We start from the raw sequence: 19336 nt of genomic DNA, 5'->3' as shown, positions 1-19336 counted from the left end.
CTTTTTAATCTAGGTTTTATTATTATTTTTATCTATGTCATGTATTTATGTATTTTTATGTATATTGTAATATCAGTTTCATAAACCTAAAACCAAAATACTATTCTTCTAAATCGATAACATTTTTTATAAAGACAGAACATTGTCTGTTGAACCTAGAATATTGTCTCTACTTAATAAAAAAATATTTTATCTTTATAAGATAAATATTCATTAATAAAATTTTATCTAAATATATCTATGTGTGATCTTATTTTGAAGGATTTGTTATAAGAATTTTAATAGTGCAATCAGAATTTAATTTATCTCTAGTTTAGGAGTTATGATTTTTTTTAATTCGCTAAAACAATTTTGCATGCATCGGTGAGTGGGGCCTAGGTTGATGGGATAGCGTGTTATCGTGCAGTAAAAAAGACCACCAAAGGAATGAGAGTTGTGGACGGGTTTTCTCTATAATTTTTAGTTGTAGAGATAAATATTTATTAATAGAATTTTATCTAAATATATCCATGTGTGATCTTGTTTTGAAGGATTTGTTATAAGAAATTTAATAGTGCAATTGAAATTTAATTTATATCTTCGGTTTAAGAGTTATGTCTTTTTTTAATTCGCTAAAACAATTTTGCATGCATTGGTGAGTGGGGTCTGGATTGATAGAATAGGCTATTATGACATAGTAAAAAGGACGGAAGTTGTGGCTTCACCATGGATATAGTAGACGGATCATTTTTATAATTTTTAGTTGTAGAGATTCCAAGAATCTTGGAGAGTCAAAGTTTTTCAAGTTTGACCAAATTTATATAGCAAAATAACATTTTTAGTACCAACCAAGTATCATTAGATTCTTTGTTAGTTATATTTTCATAGTGTACCTATATTATGACATAAATCTTTATATTTCTCTTTATATTTTTTTGTCAAACTTAAAAATACTTTGACTCTTCGAGATTCGTGGAATGACTTATCATTTCGAACTGAGGGAGTACAAGAGAAGCGACTGCACGAGAGCCAAACCCAAACAAGGCTTCATCGATAAACTTAGCGAAGCGATGTGACAGGTCCTTTGAGTTCCTACTAGCCTAGACGGAGTTACAACATGGAACATGGAGCCAGACGGAGTACAGGCACCAGCGGTGACCGGAAACGAACGGGGAGATGGACGTTTCGGCTCTGTCACGGCTCATGGCAAGGGAGGACGATTCTCGGCCGGACCGCAGCTCAGGACGAGCACAGGGAGGCCTTCTGCTTCGCCAGCATCTGGTTCAGCTTGCCGACGAGCTGCCGGTTGCTGCACATGTACTCCCGGAAAGACGCCCGCAGGCTCTGGAGCGCGGCCACGTCGCTGTCGTTCGAGGGCGGGTTCAGCAGCGTCGAGAAGAGCTTCTGCCACAGATCAACGTTCCAGTACCTGCGATCCAACGACATTGGGACGACGGACCAGTTGCTCGCTCAGTTGCTTCACGCACGGCTGCACGAGTCAAAGAGGAAGAAGATCGCAGCGCACCTTTTAAACGGCAGTTTAGGTCGGTATTCGGAGCCTCCACCAATCCTGGGCACCTTCTCGACGCTCATGCCTGTCCCGTGCAGCATCATGTGCACAACGACGCAGAGGCCGTATGTGTCGACCTACAGGCAGAAGAGAGCAGGGCACTGTATCAGAATCAGATAGCGGCATTTTTAGGACTCCTAGAGTTAACTGATGAAAGCACAGGCTCCTGACCTGATAAGTCCAGTTTCTATGTTCTTGCATCTCAATGCATCTGAATCCTGAGGTTCCGCAGTCCCCGTTAAACTCCGTGGGGGAGGGGAAAAGATTCAGATCAATGCCACGGCCCCAGTCAACAAGGCAGAGACCCTGAAATGCAGATTCCATAAGCATCATAAAAGGGAGCTGCGATACCTCTAACGTGTTAGGACGGATATGCTGACCTGATTCTTCTCATATCTTTTTTCACTTCGGAAAGTGTCCTCTGTGATCTCCCCACTTTACATAACAAGAGAAGGATGACACTGATTAGTGAGCAACTAGATATATCAAAATAAAACGAGCTGACAAAGGTAACATGTTGAGCGAGAGCATGGGTAGGGAAGTCAAAGAATAGGCTATTATGCTAGATAGTACTCTTGTGCTTACTTTTTCAAGAGCTTCTTTAAATGGACACATTAAATATTTTCTTATGAGTTACCTTGGGTAAAAAGGGTCAAAATCATGCTTCCAAATAGAACGCCTGCTTTAACTACTTATTAGTTTGCTATTATTGTCAAAAATCTTATTTCTCAAAAGAACGAGAGACCAGAACATCAACATTCAGCAGAAAACCAGAATAAAAGCATCAAAATGGGGATTCCCATTACTACTCGGAGGTAATGCAGATACAGTAAATCAGTATGTTTCTGCACCCACCAGGCCACCAATCCAACACTTATGGGTTACGGGCAGCCAATGGAGCGATTATGAAGTTCAAATACTTGCACCAATCAAATTATCTATCCTAGCTACAATAAAGACCAGCATCTGATCTACTTATAGTTGTAAGTGTCTCCTATGTATGTGGATATAAATTAATGTCATCCTAAGAAACTAGACAAAAAAGATACGGCCTTTGCAACCATGAATGGCAATAATGATCCAACATTACAGGTTCTATATCTGAGATTTGCGATCTGAACACTTAATAGCAGAGAAAAGATTGCATGGTTATTAAGTAAACAGATACTGCTGAACAGATGCATAAAGTGGTAACAGTAATGGTAATATGGTATAGCTACCTCGGGTAGCAAACAAGGATGTTGTCAGGCTTGACATCACCATGGATTAGGCCAACACTATGCAGTGTTTCCAGCATGTTCAGCATCTCTATGGTATAATACATGCATAGAACTTCATCCATGCACCGACCGACTACCAAGTGAGAATTTATGACATCCTGTAGAAGGCTCAAGTTATATCTCATCACATCTTAGCAACCTCGATTGGTTGTAGTTACATATTCATTAAAATAGATAACCAACAAACAAAATAGTTTTGTGGATTCTTTTATGCATATAATGTAATTATTACCAGGAGAGTTCCGTACGGCAGGTAATCACAAACTAACACACTGACATCCGAGAAGATATGCATGTCATGCGCATAGCCAAAGCTTGGTCTCTGGAAGTAAAACAATGTATATTATTAAATATCATTATGATTTACGAAAGAATGTTGAGGCTGTTCTTAACATAAATTATGTACCTCAACATCAGATATACGCAGATCAAGTTGGCGATACATGTAAAATTCCAAAACAAACAAGGGATTCTGAATCTGCATATAATGAACAGCTTTTAAAACTGGACCAAACCATGAAAGGCGAGTTTATGGAGACAATAGAAACATGACTCACCTTCAAAGCAACCATTTCTTCCGTACCATCAACAGTGGCTTTGTATACTTTAGCAAAAGCACCAGTGCCGGTAGATCCTTTGATCTGATACTTTCTACCACCTTGACACAAAAAGGAATTGTAGTTGCATTTTGTAATAATAACACAAAAAAACTTTATTGAAAGAAAGAAGAGGATACATTTGTTAATTAATGTACTCATTGTAACTTGGGAGCATTAATCATTCAAGTAGTCAAATTAGAAACATGATTCAGAATGTATGGCAACATTGTGCAAGACTGAGAAACAAAACAATTACAGTTATACCTAACTCAATGACCTTGTTTCTTAAAACATTCAGCGGAGAAGTCAAGGGCACCTTTCCATAGTACACCTTGTTACTCTTATGATAGCCCTGTTAAGGATTTGTGGAGCCATGATGAGTCTCATGTGGCACATCAGAGAACATACATGCTACTAGTGAACTTACAGAAAACGTCCTCAAGTCACCATTGATTTTCTCCAGTAAAGTGTTCCTAGTAGAAGCAGACCACGGATCTACCACAGAAGGTTCATTCTTCTGTTTCTTTGATGGTTTGGGCTGAAGGCAAGAACAAACAAAATAGAGCAAAGGATGTATATTAATCCACTTCGATGACAGGTATGTATACATGAAAATAATACTATGTGAAACAATGAGAAACCATGAAAACTTTTAATAGAGAAAGTTTGAAATAAAAAAATGGAATAATATTTTGAATAATACTTAACAGGCTTATGGGTGCTATAATTTTTTACTGCCAAGTCTGAAAGGTAAGGTCACATGTTCCATTTTTCTTTGTTTATACTCCATAACAGTGCTTGGTTTTCTAAAGCTATACAAATCCTCTGTAACAGTGTTTGGTTTTCTAAAGCTATACAAATTCTCTGCCCTGGCATATCCCAAAACTTCTCCGGTAAACACTGGTGAATTCACAATAGAACATATGGACAGCATTTTTTTCTCTTGAACAACGCAGGAGAACTGCGTGTCGTTTCATTAAGAAAGAGGGGACCGTACAAAATGTACCCAAAAAAACGGCGGAGGGGTCAAGAGGTCTCCCTGTACAAAAACCCAACACACACAACCTGTTTTACTAGCCTTTTACACGAGTACGGGTACGAGTATCGGATACAATACGTATCGGATACGCGGATACACACTTTCTAAAAACAAAACCCACTAAAATGGTGTATCCGAGTATCCGTATCCGTGTATCCGACGAGTATCGGATACGGATACGTCACCCTCCTTGGAGTATCCGTGTAACATAGGCCTTTGAACTAGAGACAACTGCGACCTTCAGAATCTGCCTAGACCCTAAAGGTCAGGGGAGAGCGACCTTATGAGAAGCTCCTGGAGGGCCGTAGCACCAGCCATGCACCACAAACTTCCCTCCTCAGCCACAAAGTATAAGAGGGTCTGAACATTTGGGCAATATCCCTCAAAAACACAGGTGTTCATGAGCTTCCAGAGCTCCCAAGCAACAAGGATGATCAGGGAATTATGTCCTTTGTGCACCTCTTTTGGAACACTTCTTAGCGCCTGATTGTTGGGTGGCTTCCCAGCCGAGCCTGGCTTGCTCTGGGCATGCAGGCCCATGGCAGCCATGCTGGAGACGTGCAACACAGAGCATTTCCAAGCAATCAGGATCCCTCCACGCATGCAACTTGCCGGCAGGGCCACAAACTTATAATAATCAGAGCCAAAAACAAGGAAAAAAAGCTGCCGATTTATAGAGGCAACCTTGGTTACTTTGGTTTCCTGGAGGCAAACCACATCAGCCTTGGCAGAGAGGATAACATCCTGAACTGAATTACACCGCACTTTATTATTAAGACCACGGGCGTTCCAAACTAGAATTGCAGAAGGATTCATGAGGAAATATGTTTTGAACGGCCACCAAACAGGCCCAATCAGAAAGCCGCCAAGATTTCCGTGTAGCGGACCTCTTCACCCTCACCAGCCTTCCACCCAAAGATGGCAGCCAAGGCACTGAGGTGTGCATCAGAAAGGGGATTATCAAACAACTTGCTGTAATTGTCTTGAGCTGATTGGATCTAGCCATAAGAGGAATGCTTGGTATAAATAAGCCACTTCTTGGTCTTCGCCCCCCTACGTCACTACGAGCGCCCCTGATCAGTGCAATGGGATGTGGCTATTTATCTATCTCTTGACTCGAAATGGGAGCAGAGCAGGTTTGAAAAAGGATCTGGTTATCTTCACCTCCACGGCAGAGAGGCCCAAGCAACGAATCACTCTCTTCTGCACATCAGAGATCACCAGCCCTGGAGAACATGGACCAGCACCGGCCACATGTCTGCTACGGTGGGGGAGTGATCCTGACAGTTTGGGGAATGAGCTTCACTACGGGCTTTGTTACCTTATCCAGAAGCTTGTCCCGCGTAGTCGGCGACAGTGTCATGATGATTGGATCCAACGCAGCCGTCGTGGGTGTCGGCATACAGGGGCGACGCCGTTTCCGGGAGTACACCCTCAGGGGACGGGACGACACTCCCAGAGGAGCAATGGGGGTAGCAGAAGGCGAACAGCATGAATCAAAGAAAAGTGAAGCCTGAATGCAATCCCAGAATCAAATATATTTCTACCTCAAAACGTGATAACCAGTCTAAGCAACGAGAGGTGTATTATTTTTCAAATAGTCTTAGTTTAATGCAGGCCATGGGAATTGAAGCAACAAACTTCCAACTAATTAACATGGATCCAAGTGAAAACACTTTTTTTAATGTATAAGTTAAAATAATGTAACAAGTATGAAGCAGACATTAATGCACACATTAGCCTCAACACCCATGTTTAAATCTCAAGCGACAAGCAATACATAAACAGATCAATGAAAGGAAACTAATCAAAAGCACAGGAATGTGCATCAAGCTACTGTGTGCAAACAGAAGCATTTCACCACACAAGAAATAGAAAAAATCCTTAGTTATTGATATAAAGGAATCCAAAAATAAAATATGGATGGATCACATATATGAGCTAATGCATTGCATTGGTGATTGATCCTACAATTCATTAGCTATGAATGCAATTATCAAAGAATCTTAATGTAAATCAAGCTAACTAAAAATGAACTGCCACATTTATGAAGCCTACAAAACAACCCAATAGGCTTCAGCTTCTCTGTAGACTTAATATTAGAAGTATAAAGCTCTAGGCTACCCTCAACAGGAACAGAAGATTTCTACAGTTTCACATTAAATGATAAGTACTTAACAGCTTTTTCTTCTTAATACAAAGATGTACAGCTCTCCTGTGTGTTCAAAAAAAATTAGTTAACAGACTATACATTATCTCTTCCCTGCAATACAAGGTTTGCAGGAACTCATAGAAATTAATGCAAGGTTTACACAGTAGTAAGCTAATCCATTTACTGGTCACAAAAATGCATCAATAGACTTGGGAAGTAAAGTATGGACATGATTGAAAATATAGAATGTAAAATCTTCAGGTTGAAAGCAGTTCAAAATATGTTTGCTGGAGAGCACTGAGAATTCTAGTGGCAATACATAACAAGCAGCCTAATGGTCATACATCAAATGGCACAGGTCAACCATGAGAATCTCATATGAAGGTTGCAGTTAATTACGAAGCCCATGACCTATTTGACAAACACAGAAGTGTAATGCTCAACATACCCGTGAGCTATTTCTGTGGTCAGCATACTCATGGATACAAAAAAACACTGAGAGGTTTGATAAACACAGAAGTTTGGTGCTCAACATGCAGGTTGGAAACAACTAAATCACAGCATGTGGTTACGCTACCTTTTCTTCCGCATCAGCTTCTTCAACAATATTCTCCAAATGTTTCAGAAACCTCAAGTGCATCTTCTTCAAATTATCAAGGGGTTCTGCTTTCCTAGTTAAGCCACAGACCATAATTTCAGATCACATGGACCTGTGAATATCAGGTTGTATCTGCTTAAAAAGAGGTGAATTTCAAGTGGAAAATATTTTCCACTCACACTAACCTGGAAATACCGATTCCATACACCTTATCAGCCTCAGTCACTTTCCCATGAGCAATTAGATACAGTGCATATGATTCGTAGAGTAGTGCATGCTCCAGAAACATTCTTTTCTCCTCCAGCTGGTTGTAAACACTGGGGAAGTCCTCAATTGCATCTGCCTAAAAAGCAAGAATCACAAAAGACCCCAAAAAAGATAAGCAAAATAATAAAGAGCACCCGATCGGAAATGATGTATAAAATCAATCAGGTTACATAGAGGATCCAGATCTTGAGGAGCCGTGGATCAGTGGAGTATTGGTAGTCGTCCCCATACTTTGCAATGCATTCGATCAAGTAATGCTTGAGCCTGTCTAAGGTTGCCATGTCATACTGAGGGCCTGTACCGAGCTCATCCATGGCCCTGCTGATAGACCTGAATACAAACACAGAAACGAATATTAGCAACCCAAGCACAGCTCACACCAATACGTACATGAATTTTCTAGAAGAGGAAAATCAGACCAATATGCAGCCTAATTGAGACCGAAGTCAAGGTCCCACACATTGCAGCCTCACAAGCATTCGAATTCGGAATCAACATATACTAGTACATCCCAGCTCAATCCCACAAGGGTACTGGTAGGCATCAGTAACCAGAGCTGAATCGCGGAGGTAGAGCCGCGCAAGCTAAACCAAACGCCCAAATTGCACATGCTTACATTCAACCAAACGGCGGAACCTTCAGATACACTAGCACACGGACGGACGCACCCGTGCAGGCGTGCACTAAGCGAGCTCCCCCCACGGATTCGCACACGCTAAGAGAATCCAAGCAACGGAGACAGATCTCGAGGTCGATTCGGGAGTACCTGAGGTACGGGAGGATGGGGTCCGAGGGCGGCGACGGCGAGGCCACCTCCCGCGAAAACCTAGGCGACTTCCGGAGCGGGCTAGAGGCGGCCCCCGGCGCCGCGCCCGGCGTGCGCTCCAGAACCACCATGCCCGGATACGGAGAGCCTCTGGGACGACCCCTGCGGCGATCGCCGGCCGCGAGACGGCGACGAGCAGCTCTACAATTTGCTCTCGGGTGTGTGACAGCGTGAGCCGGTGACGGCACTGGAGATGGTTGTCAGCCTGGCAAGAAGGGGAAAATTTTGAAAAAAATCGCCCCGGCCGTTGCTGACTTGCTGCGGCGCGGACCTAAGTCAGGATCTCGTGAGGCCACTCGTCAGGAGAAACGTGGTTTTCTCCTACCACTCGTGACTCGTTAGCACGGGCTGGGCTTTCATGGGCCGGGAGTTGGCGTGTCCGTGACGTGTCTGTAATAAAAATACTAGAAGCGACGAACGATGGACGTCCGTGATTGTTTGGAACGGCAGCGTGTTGGAGCCGGTGCCGCCGTCCGTCTGGGGTAGCGACGGCGCCACGGCCCACGGTGGCTTCCGCCTTGTGCGCGTGTGTGTCCGGGCGAGAGTGAGAGGGAGAGAGGAGCTGGGAAGGGATGGAGGCGCTGAGGAAGCAGGCGAGCAAGTTCAAGGAGCAGGTCGCCAAGCAGCAGCAGGTTCCGGATCCCGCTCCCGAGCACCCGATTCTTCATTCCGCCTCTCGGTTCTGTACTCCTGCCGTTGCGCGTAGAAAATGGGCGTGATTTCGCGGTGTTTGGTTGCTCAATGTGTCGCGAGGCTGCCGCCAGGATGTGGCTGAGAGATTGATTTCGGCTTTAGGGGGTCTCGCAGTTGACATGTAGCTGGATCTCGGGGTTCCAACGCGAATTTGCATTTCTTGTACCGCGTGGATCTGCGAGCCATGGGGGTCGGAGCTTTGGGGCCAAGAGCTGGTTTTTTAGGATGCACGAGACCTTTTTATGTTCTGTTGCCTTGCTAATTTGGAATGTGAATTTTCCATTAATCATTATAGCTCTCGTGTGAAGCGGACTCGCAGTTCACTGTTCATTAATCCATTCCTTGCTTACATTTGTGATTTTTCAGGCTGTTATAAAGCAGTTCAGTACTACTGGTTATGAGCGGTCAGATTCCGTTGTAATTGATGAGGTTGAACTACAGAGACATCAACAGCTTGAGAAATTGTATACTTCTACTCGTTCTGGAAGGGTAAGAAGGGGAGAATTATAGATGGCCTTTTGACCTATCAATTGATGTGAACACCTGGCCAAAAATTGATGTTGCATTTGCACTGTTCAATATACATCAAACATAATCTTTGTATATTCAGTGCACTAGTAAGTATTTTTTTCGAAGGAAGTGAAGATTTCATGATTGCAGTATGCCCTTTGCTGAGTTCCATCATGGCAGTTGTTACATTTCTGTGATGTATCGACTCTAACAGGATTTCCAGAAGGACATAGTTAGAGCAGCTGAAGGTTTGGTGTCTATTGGAAACAAACATATTGAAGTGGGTATGTAGCTCATGTCAGTTATCCATGGTTAATTCTGTCAGGTTGAGATTTCTTAACAGGAAAAGAAAGTTACATTGTTATTTTATCTTATTACATTTTCTCACTTAGTAGAGCCATTGGTTAGGGTTAGAAATAGGATATCTACCCTCCAAAACTTAGTGTAGTCTGATACTTTGTGCTAGAATAGTGATTTTGTGAGTTGTGGCTGCAGCTATCTAGGATGATAAATTCATATGCACTCCATCTTGAGAAGGAAACACTACTATTTTTCAATGGTTATCATCACTATATTTTCTAGAGGTTATTTTAGCTTATTTGAAAAACTCGTGAATTTCAAACAGTGGGTAATCAGTTTATTTCTTTCCTTTAGCAGTGCATGCTGTTACACTTGTATGCAAGTCTCCCAATTCAATATCTATGAAATAGTTTGTTAAACTCCTGCATCTATTCTTTCTTTTGGCCATAGGAACAAAATTTTCTGAGGACTGCTATAGATATGGAGGTGAAAATACTGCAAGCGACGAAGCCCTTGGAAAAGCAGCATCACTATATGGAGGTGCTTTGAGAAATATTGAGAAAGAGTATGAGGATTTCAACAGAATTTTATCTTCTCAGGTAAGTGACTGATCTTTGAGTTAAGGCCTGTTTAGTTGGAGATCACTTGTGGGAATTTATGTGTAAGGGGGTTTTGAATTTTTGAAGGCTCTTGGTTGGTTGTCTGGTTGGCGGGCAGAAAATATAGGTGTTATGGGGAATGCATATTTCAGGGCACAGTCACCATTCATGGAGTGAGTTGCTGATTGGAATGGATTTGAATAACTTTTTGAGGCAGATGAATATATCTCAGGCACTTAAAGTGACTTATTTTTAGCATGGCGTTACTTCCTAAAATTTATAGAAGATATCATTGGTGGATGTGAATGTATTGAAAGTTTCCATTGACATCTGGAGAGTGTGGTGACACCCTAGAATATCCAAGGTGTTGGAAGCCTTTTTTGTTTGAGTAAAATTTGCACAGGTCCATCTTACTCTCATGAAAACCAAAATGTTGAAAGTCTCCTTAGTGGTAACTTTCTGATACTAATAATCCAAGTTACCAAGCATATCATTATGTTTCTGCTTTGCCTTTTACTTCCCAATTCATATGATATCAGTAGCTTGTGTATGGTATACTGGAATCAATCACCATAGGCATAATTTCTGATTATTTGCTTGGAACAGCCTTTTCCAGTGCAAGTTTGATCAGGGAATCCTTCTGAAATATATCTTATATGCCATTCTGATAGAAATAAGAACACACGTATGTGTGAGGTATTTGGATCTCATTTAGATGCATTTTAAGTTTCTTACATTTGTTGACATTTCAGACTATAGACCCATTGAGGTCAATGGCTATGGGTGCACCCCTGGAAGATGCTCGTGGTCTTGCACAGCGCTATAGCCGGATGAGACATGAAGCTGAGATCCTTGTATGTTCTAGTGGCTTAATCCTTCGCTGCAAGTGAGAAAATTCCAATTGCTGCTACTTCCATTTACCCTGTCCTTCTTGTTTGTTCAATAGTCGGCTGAAATTGCTAGAAGAAAGGCACGGGTAAGAGAAGCCCCAATTCCTGAGCACACTACAAAGCTTCAGCAGTCAGAAGCTAAAATGATAGAGCACAAAGCAAGCATGGCTGTGTTAGGAAAGGAAGCAGCAGCTGCACTTGCAGCTGTTGAATCTCAGCAGCAACGAGTGACCCTTCAGAGGCTGGTTGGCGTGGTAAGATTGCTTACTTATAATATGTGCCTATTCTATTTGCGTTGTTTGTTACATTCATTTATTTCTTGTCCTTGCCAATTCGTCTTGTTGAAGGTAGAAGCAGAAAAGTTATTCCATCTGAGATTAGCTGCTATCCTTGATGACGTTGAAGCAGAGGTAGAGTTTTCACTTTTCACTTTTATTGTTATGGGAAGTTGTGAAAATTCTCTTGTGTTCCTTTTTTTATGATTTCTTCTTTGTAGATGTCCTCTGAGAAGCAAAGGAGAGAATCAGCACCACCTATTATATCTTTGCATAAGCGTGCTGAGAAAGCCCAGTACTTCCTTGCTGAGGTGAAACTGAGTATCTGGCAGTAAAAAGCAAGTATACTATTTTCCATTTATATGTACAGTATCAATCTTTTCTGTGCTGCAGGCAATGCATAATTTCAATGGAACCACAGAGAAGGAACTGAGCTTAATTGTTGGCGACTATGTTGTCGTTCGTCAGGTCAGTGTGCTCATAACGGTTTCAGCTATGGAAGTAATGTAGTACCCACTGGCTAACCTGGCTTAAAAATTGTGAACGTGATCATAAGAAACCATCTAGTCGAAGATGATCAATTAGTATATGGACAATTGTCGTCCTGCAGTGAGTGCAAACTGTACAGTAACTGCCTACAGGCTTGTAGGATGAATTAGTCCATAAGTTGCTGAAAAGAACTGAATGGTGGAAGGAATATAAGAACGAATTAGCCTGTCCAACCAAAAACACTGAAACGGCTTGTAGGATGAGTTAGTAGTTGCTCAAAAGAACCGTACTATGGTGGAAGGAATATAAGAACGAATTAGCATGTCCAAGCAAAAACACTGAAACGGCTTGTAGGACGAATTAGTCTATCAGTTGCTGAAAAGAACCGTACTATGGTGGAAGCAATATAAGAACGAATTAGCTAACCAAAAACACTGAAACGGCTTGTAGGATGAATTAGTCCATCAGTTGCTGAAAAGAACCATACTATGGTGGAAGGAATATAAGAATGAATTAGCCTGTCCGACCAAAAACACTGAAACTAGTTAACCCACTAACTGTCAATACTATTTTACTGTATGATTGCATCCTTATTCTTTCTGTGCCTGCACCAGATTGCTCCCAATGGCTGGGCGGAAGGAGAATGCCGAGGGAAGGCTGGTTGGTTTCCAGCCGCCTATGTTGAGAGGCGAGAAAATATCCCCCCAAATAAAGTTTTCCCACAAGCATAAGATCACAAGGGTCAAGGGGTCATCTGTTTCCCACTGTGCAGAGTTTGTGGGTTGCAAATAACATTCCCTGCCATTGGTGCGACCTGACCCTGGCATTGGGGTTGGGGAGTTGTAAGCCTGTATGTAACTTCCAACCGGTTTGATGCTTTGGTTCTTGTGGTGGTCTAGACTTAGAGCAAGATATGTCGGCACGTGCTGTGCCTGCACGCACATTGAAGATGTAGATTCGCATGTGTAACTATCCTTGATGTATCTATCATGGCAGAAACTACTGTTCGCTGATTTGTTGTGAGAGAAAAACAATGTTGAATGGCTGGCAGATTCGGCTGATAAGCTTCGAATAGGCTGCATGTGAGGTCTTCCCTTTCTCTGCTACTGATGAGCATAAACTGTAAAGTGATTCTTGCTCTTTTTTGGTGTGTATCAGCTGTTGTTCTGCACAATATGAACGGTACCGTTTGGCCATCAGAGCTTTGACCCGTCGAAGTTGTTTTCCACCTGTTTCAGCCATGGTGATCTTGTGAAGGCTCGTGGTATGGTTCGGTATTGGAATTCATTGGATGAACACACGGTGTATGAGTTGTTGCTATGACTGATCAAGGAGGAATTCAATCCTTGGAATCAGCTTATCATCAGCTTACTTGAAATCGGCTTACAGCTTTATCAACAGCTTACTTAGGTTGTGTACGCTTTGAGGATCCTAAGACCATACTTATAAAAAAGTCATTTTGGAAAAAAGTTATACTTATAAAGAAAGTTATTTTGGAAAAAGAGTTATTTTAGATAAGATTTGGATTAAACATTAAGAATATAAATCATAAATAACTTGAATAACTTTTAAGTTATTGAGTTTGAAAATGTGAAAACCATATGAATAAATTTGTCTTTAAAAAATACTTTCATACAAATATATATATATATATATATATATATATATATATATATATATATACAACTAAAAATTATAAAAATGACCCATCTATTACACCCATGGTGAAGCCACAACTCCCATCTCTTTTACTGTGCTATGATAGGCTATCTCATCAACCCAGGTCTTACTCACTCATGCATGCAAAATTGTTTTAGTGAATTAAAAAAAGTCATAACTCTTAAACCGAAGATATAAATTAAATTCAGATTGCACCATTAAATTTCTTATAACAAATCATTCAAAACAAGATCACACATGGATATATTTAGATTAATTTTTATTAATGAATATTTATCTCTATATATAGAAAATAAAAATAAAAAATAAAATTACTAAGAAGAAAAATATAAAAACAAACATGATTAACAAATGATAAAAAGTGCATAGAGCAAATAAAATAAATAAATAATTTAAATAAGGATAAAAGGAAGATTAAAAAGAAATAAAATATAAAATAAGAATGAAGAAACACAGAAAACCTAAAAAGAAAAAAAGGAAAAACAAATAGAAGCAAGGAAGAATAATAAAATAAAACCAAAAGAAAAAGAAAATAAAAGGTAATAAGAAAAGGACAGAAAATAAAATAAAATCAAAAAACGAAAACTGAAAAGAAATGAAAAAGAAAGAATATAGAAAGAAAAAATGAAATAAAAATGAAGAAACATAGAGTATGTAAATTTTAAAACCCATAACAACGTACGGGCATTAACCTATATATATATATAATTTTTTGATAAATAATTTTTATCTTTATAAAAACAAAGTAATAAAGACTGTGTTGCTTCTTAAACGACTTTCTTTTTTTTTATAGATATGGAGAAAGTATCGTGTTAAAATGTCCACTTCAGGCCTTGTTTGGATGTTGTCGGATTCACTTCAACCCATGTGTATTGGTGTGGGTTAGGGTGGAATTTAGTTTAAATTCCACTCCATCCACCTCAACACATGTGGATTGATGTGAATCCGACTACATCCAAACAAGGCCTCGGCTCAGCGGGCATCCCAATATCTCGAGAGATTCTCAACTTATATAGACCTGATCACCTAACTAGTTCAACGTTTTTTTTATTAATAATCATCTGTAAACATCACATTCACAATTGCACATCAGATCACACGTCTCCGATAGAAAATAATATATTCACGCTTGATTCAATAAATATCCGCTGCACATGCCGATAGAAGCTAAACTAAAGCAAATCTGTGCGCAATTCATCTACCTGTGCCCTATCTGTTCAACATCTGATCCACCACAACGTTCATACAGTCATGGCCAAAGCTCCGTGTACACTTCGGTGAAAGGTCTGACAAATTCACAGTACTTATCTATGCCCGGACGCCCTTTGCAAGTCATAGCCACCCCAAGAACCATGCGCTGCACTAGTTCCATACTGGGAACCAGCTTCAGTGGCAGCATTTGCCTGCAATAGTGAAGTAGCTTCAAATGAGGACGAAGGGATGTGAGGACTGGTTCTGCAGATGATAAAGTACAAGCCAGATGACATACTTGATTAATGCCATATCCAGAGTTAAAAGGGTTAGCAGCATAATTGGCCTTGGGGTTCCCATAGCTTCCAATATAACCTGCAGGAGACAAATCAGCTTCACCTAATAATCCTTGACAACCTATTATGCCAGATTATAAAATCAGCTTCACCTAATATGCCTTACTAATCAACTTCACCTTTTATGCCAGATCACTAATCACTTAATCAGCTAACACAGCATCACATTTAACAACAGGCTGGTAGTTTCTCATTAATATGATCTATGGATAGGTTAGGTTTTACGTGGTGGATTGGTTAGGTTTTATGTGGTGGATAGGTTAGGTTTTAGCATACAGATTTTTCACATCTCAAATTCACATACGCTCTGGCAGCAATCTTTTGGAGCATTATCTTAACACTTGGCTAGTTTTGTTGTCAAGGTCATCTCACCTAATTGATCACATAAGTAGAAGACATTTGGAACAGAAGCGATATACTAAAAAATAACCTCCTGCTCAGATCATACCTTGATTGCCTGCAGACACAACGGCCAGTGACCTCTTCTCCGCATTAGCAACCTCAGCTCGAAGTTTCTCCACCTCAGAAGCCACTGAAATCAAATTTTTCTGCATCTCCTGTCCCTGCTCATAACTCGCTGCATATCCTTTCTTCTCAAGCTCAATACCAGATCTGCATAGTGGCTCATAATAAATACCATACAGTTGAATAAAAGCAAAGGTATTTGTTGCAAATTCGCATTTCTCTCTAGTACCACTCAACAGAAAATCAAATTTCATTAAATCCCTTTTTGAACATATTATTCCAGTTTGGAGTGAAGTGTGTTTTGACTGGGTTGACCAGGTGAAAGGGAAGGGAACAATGACAATGTTTACTCATAATGCTGATTGGGAAGAGGTAAGGGCAAAGCAGGGAAGAGCAGATAAAAAGTTAATAATGATTTTTTTTCTTGAATACGCAGGAGAGCTGCACATCATTGCATCATTAATAACGAGTTTGTATGCATGCTGAAAATCCTTAAACCTTCTATATTCAAAAAAAAAATAGTAGGTCAAATATTTAATGGAATGTACCTCAAATGTTGTGTTTCATGTTTGATCTCCTGGATCTCAGCTTTTAATGCAGACACCTTCTGCAAGTCTTCTGCCGACCGAGCCAAATCCTGTGTCAATCCCTGAACTTGGCCCATGAGTTCCTGCCTCGCTGCACCCAGGTTTTGAATGTCCATACGAACTTGTGCAAGCTCTGCTCTCATTTCATGTACTGCCCGGAGCTCTGCTTCCAACTTCATTGACCTCTCATAGACCTATTAAATTATTTTGGATATTACAACAAAAAGAACCATAAATTAATTATATTTGATATGAACAGAACTATCTTATTGAACTAAGTCAGGTGGGTTCAAGATACACGAATTTACATAATAATATAGCATGCATGTATTTGAAAATATCGGCTGAAAATGGGACCTTACCTCAAGATAAAACATAAAATCCAATTTATTCCTGCTATGCAGTTTCAAACCTACAACTAATGCAAAATTATGCAATTTCATGGAAAACACACCTAAATACAAGTGTAACTAATTAAAAATATAGCATAATTGAACTTGGGTTGGTTTTGCAAGCAAAATACACACAGTTAATTTTGTGGCTTCAAGCAAAAGAGTGGATTCACATGATGTTGGTAAAAAGAGAGAGAGAAACAAGCATGCATGTGTTACCGTATTCTAAGAAAAAAAGTGTGGAAACAAAACATTTCTACTAGAATTAGTAGAGTTTATATCAACAGTGTGAATATAGATCTTGAGAAGCCCCTATGAACAAAGAATCACGTAGGACTTCTGGATCTCCAGGAAGGTGGAGGCACTGTATTGTAGAAACCTAACAGATTGCTTAGGATAAGTGTATGGGCTGTATGGCACACAGAAAATTTGGAAACTGGGACATGTTAAAATTGGGGACGGCGCAAACAGCAAATATGAAGGAAATGACCTACATAATACATACACATAAGCATGTATTCTGCAGTATCTAGCTTGTTTAATGTATCTGACTTCTCTGCCATGCTGTCATCTTCTCCCCATCTTTACCCATTATTCTCTCTCAGACTACATTTTATCTCCATTATTTACATGCAAGAAGACGATGAGATCAAAGGATGTGAGGTTCCAATCTAATGCAAGCTGACAAATTTTCCACAATTGTGACAATAGCATGGACAAGAAGATAAATATACATGGTGGTTCTAATTCTGTGGCTTGTCTCCTCCACAATTCCAAAGCAGACACCTAGCCTTCCAGTGCCAAGGCATTAGGAAGCCAGCCTCCTGTCTAGAACCCAAGCACAGGCACTAGGAAGCCTCCTGTCTAGCACCCAAGCACAGCCTAGATCCCTCCTTGCCTTGGCAGACACCAAACCCACTTAGGTGACCATGGCCTATCAAACTATGATATGAGGCAAACTTCCATCTTTTTCAATTTATATCTAGTGTTACATGGACACAAGTGCAGCTGCTAGTGTCTAATTCAGGCGCCAATGTCTGATTCAGCAAAATTTTTGGTACACACGAAAAAGCACTTCGAATCAGGTATCAGAATCTGACACGGGTGTGAGTGTGTTTAGCTCACAAAAAAAGGGACATGCGTCCAGGTAAACTTTTATATCTTATCTCCTTTTTTTTCCAACTGCTGGTACTATAAGCCAAAAAAAAAATGGCACACATATACATTTTGATCGCCGAGGTTTCCAAATAAAGTGCAGGAGTGTCATAAATCTAAAGTCTAAACAAAGAAGAAAATTGCTTAATGGCAATGCAATTTAAAAGTTCACATCGCCAGTACCAAATAGATCCACTGCACCACAAACTATACACTGCGAAATCAAGATTAGCCCGAATTTTGCAAGACTGGAAGAAAATTAGGCCTGTATAGACACCAAACAAACACATAAGAGCCTCCAGGGAACTGCATAGCTTCAGTTGCTGGCTCAATTTGAGCAAGCTGCTTCTAGATAAGTACCCAAATTTGCAACGCATAGAAAAGAGATACAATCAGCCTGTTGAAGCTCGTGAGGGAGAAGCGTCCGCACCTCGCGAAGGCGTAGGTCGTTCTCCTCCTGAGCGGAGGTGAGCGCGTGCGCGGTGCGGCCGAGCTCGTGCCGCGCGGCAGCGACCTCCTGCACGAGCGCAACGTGCGTCGCGGCCAGCCGCTGGTTCTGCGCAAGCAGCGCATGCGCCTCGTCGATCTCCGCGCCAAGCCGCTCCTCCAGCGCTGCCACCACGTGCGGCTGGGGAGGCAGGGGGCCACCGGCGCCGCCGTGGCCGTGCCCCACGAAATGGCGGAGATGCGGTGGCGGCGGCTCCTGGAAGCTGTCGGGGTGGCCGGGCGGCAGGCGGGACGGATCGCGGAAGTCGTCGAGGTGGTGGTGCGGGGGAAGGCGCGGCGGGTCGCGGAAGTCGTCGAGGGGGTGGTGGGGCGGGAGGTGGGGGTGAAGCGGGTGGTGAAGTGGGGGAGGCGGATGGTTGCCGCCGCCGCCGCGGGGATAGGAAGGGGGCAGCGGGTTGCGGTGGCGGCCGGCCATGGGGAATCGCCGGAACCCTACCGATGGCGTGATGAGGATAGACTGCTTTGCCCCGAAAAGTGCTTTAGGACTTTTTTTTTTTGGAATTTTGAAATTCCAGACTGCTTTGCCCCGAAAAAGTGCTTTAGGACTTTTTTTGGGAATTTTGAAATTCCATTAACCGAGGGACTGTTTTGTAATGCAAGATGCAAATGTTAACGACTTTGAAATGACAAAATACTAAATACTAAATTTATTATTGTTATGTTTAGTTTCATTCAAAATGAAGAATCTATTGCTCGAGCTTCTTTTGGACGTTTTGGACTCTTGTGGTCAAGATCTAAAATGGAGAATGACAACCATTTTGCCAGAAAATTTGCATGCCATTTAGTTTCATTATGCAAAATGATAAACCAAAATACATATTTTTTTTGATGAAAGGAGAACTAAACACCCCCCTTAACACCAAACGTTGTCACCGATGAGTCCTCCACACCCCGCCACTAGATAGAAGCAAACTACTCTCTTTTTTAACGCCGGAAT

General features: G+C 41.2%; 3 protein-coding genes across 4 annotated transcripts; 1 reads left to right on the top strand and 2 right to left on the bottom strand.

Moving 5' to 3' along the window:
* LOC8077487 (mitotic checkpoint serine/threonine-protein kinase BUB1) lies at positions 949-8609 on the bottom strand. Of its 2 annotated transcripts, XM_021453693.1 has the most exons (15): positions 8251-8609; positions 7655-7814; positions 7403-7560; positions 7197-7290; positions 5789-5980; positions 3856-3966; positions 3693-3780; positions 3387-3487; positions 3236-3307; positions 3062-3151; positions 2770-2927; positions 1930-1984; positions 1721-1855; positions 1505-1626; positions 949-1408 (listed from the first exon to the last, which is right to left on the bottom strand). In XM_021453693.1, the coding sequence occupies exons 1-15, from the start codon at positions 8379-8381 to the stop codon at positions 1219-1221; spliced, it is 1857 nt and encodes a 618-aa protein (XP_021309368.1). In that variant the 5' UTR covers positions 8382-8609; the 3' UTR covers positions 949-1218. The 2 variants fall into 2 exon arrangements, with proteins under 2 accessions (XP_021309368.1, XP_002460749.2); XM_002460704.2 differs by lacking the exon at positions 5789-5980.
* On the top strand, positions 8743-13208 carry LOC8077486 (SH3 domain-containing protein 3). Its single transcript, XM_002462868.2, has 10 exons — positions 8743-8942; positions 9370-9492; positions 9728-9797; positions 10264-10412; positions 11165-11266; positions 11359-11556; positions 11650-11712; positions 11799-11888; positions 11971-12045; positions 12681-13208. Exons 1-10 carry the CDS (start codon positions 8883-8885, stop codon positions 12795-12797), a joined length of 1047 nt encoding a protein of 348 aa, XP_002462913.1. The 5' UTR covers positions 8743-8882; the 3' UTR covers positions 12798-13208.
* LOC8080731 (protein FLX-like 1) lies at positions 14774-18897 on the bottom strand. The gene is made up of 5 exons (XM_002460702.2): positions 18323-18897; positions 16307-16539; positions 15742-15905; positions 15236-15312; positions 14774-15149 (listed from the first exon to the last, which is right to left on the bottom strand). The coding sequence occupies exons 1-5, from the start codon at positions 18812-18814 to the stop codon at positions 15051-15053; spliced, it is 1065 nt and encodes a 354-aa protein (XP_002460747.2). The 5' UTR covers positions 18815-18897; the 3' UTR covers positions 14774-15050.

This window comes from Sorghum bicolor, chromosome 2, assembly GCF_000003195.3.
Source record: "Sorghum bicolor cultivar BTx623 chromosome 2, Sorghum_bicolor_NCBIv3, whole genome shotgun sequence".
Lineage (NCBI taxonomy): Eukaryota > Viridiplantae > Streptophyta > Magnoliopsida > Poales > Poaceae > Sorghum > Sorghum bicolor.
Note: the sequence above shows the minus strand (reverse complement) of the source record. Positions and strands in the feature narration are given on the sequence as shown.

What these genes read in the sequence shown, in the direction of transcription:
- LOC8077487 (XM_021453693.1), bottom strand. Translation starts at nt 8,381, where the DNA reads ATGGTGGTTCTGGAGCGCACGCCGGGCGCGGCGCCGGGGGCCGCCTCT. An exon ending in AAGCTGATGCGGAAGAAAAG is followed by an intron (nt 5,981 to 7,196) that starts GTAGCGTAACCA and finishes GATTGCATTCAG; the next exon opens with GCTTCACTTTTCTTTGATTC. An exon ending in CCTAAACTGCCGTTTAAAAG is followed by an intron (nt 1,409 to 1,504) that starts GTGCGCTGCGAT and finishes GTTGGATCGCAG; the next exon opens with GTACTGGAACGTTGATCTGT.
- LOC8077486 (XM_002462868.2), top strand. Translation starts at nt 8,883, where the DNA reads ATGGAGGCGCTGAGGAAGCAGGCGAGCAAGTTCAAGGAGCAGGTCGCC. An exon ending in GACATGAAGCTGAGATCCTT is followed by an intron (nt 11,267 to 11,358) that starts GTATGTTCTAGT and finishes TTTGTTCAATAG; the next exon opens with TCGGCTGAAATTGCTAGAAG. An exon ending in TTGATGACGTTGAAGCAGAG is followed by an intron (nt 11,713 to 11,798) that starts GTAGAGTTTTCA and finishes TCTTCTTTGTAG; the next exon opens with ATGTCCTCTGAGAAGCAAAG.
- LOC8080731 (XM_002460702.2), bottom strand. Translation starts at nt 18,814, where the DNA reads ATGGCCGGCCGCCACCGCAACCCGCTGCCCCCTTCCTATCCCCGCGGC. An exon ending in ACGACCTACGCCTTCGCGAG is followed by an intron (nt 16,540 to 18,322) that starts GTGCGGACGCTT and finishes ATAATTTAATAG; the next exon opens with GTCTATGAGAGGTCAATGAA. An exon ending in CTGGATATGGCATTAATCAA is followed by an intron (nt 15,150 to 15,235) that starts GTATGTCATCTG and finishes TCACTATTGCAG; the next exon opens with GCAAATGCTGCCACTGAAGC.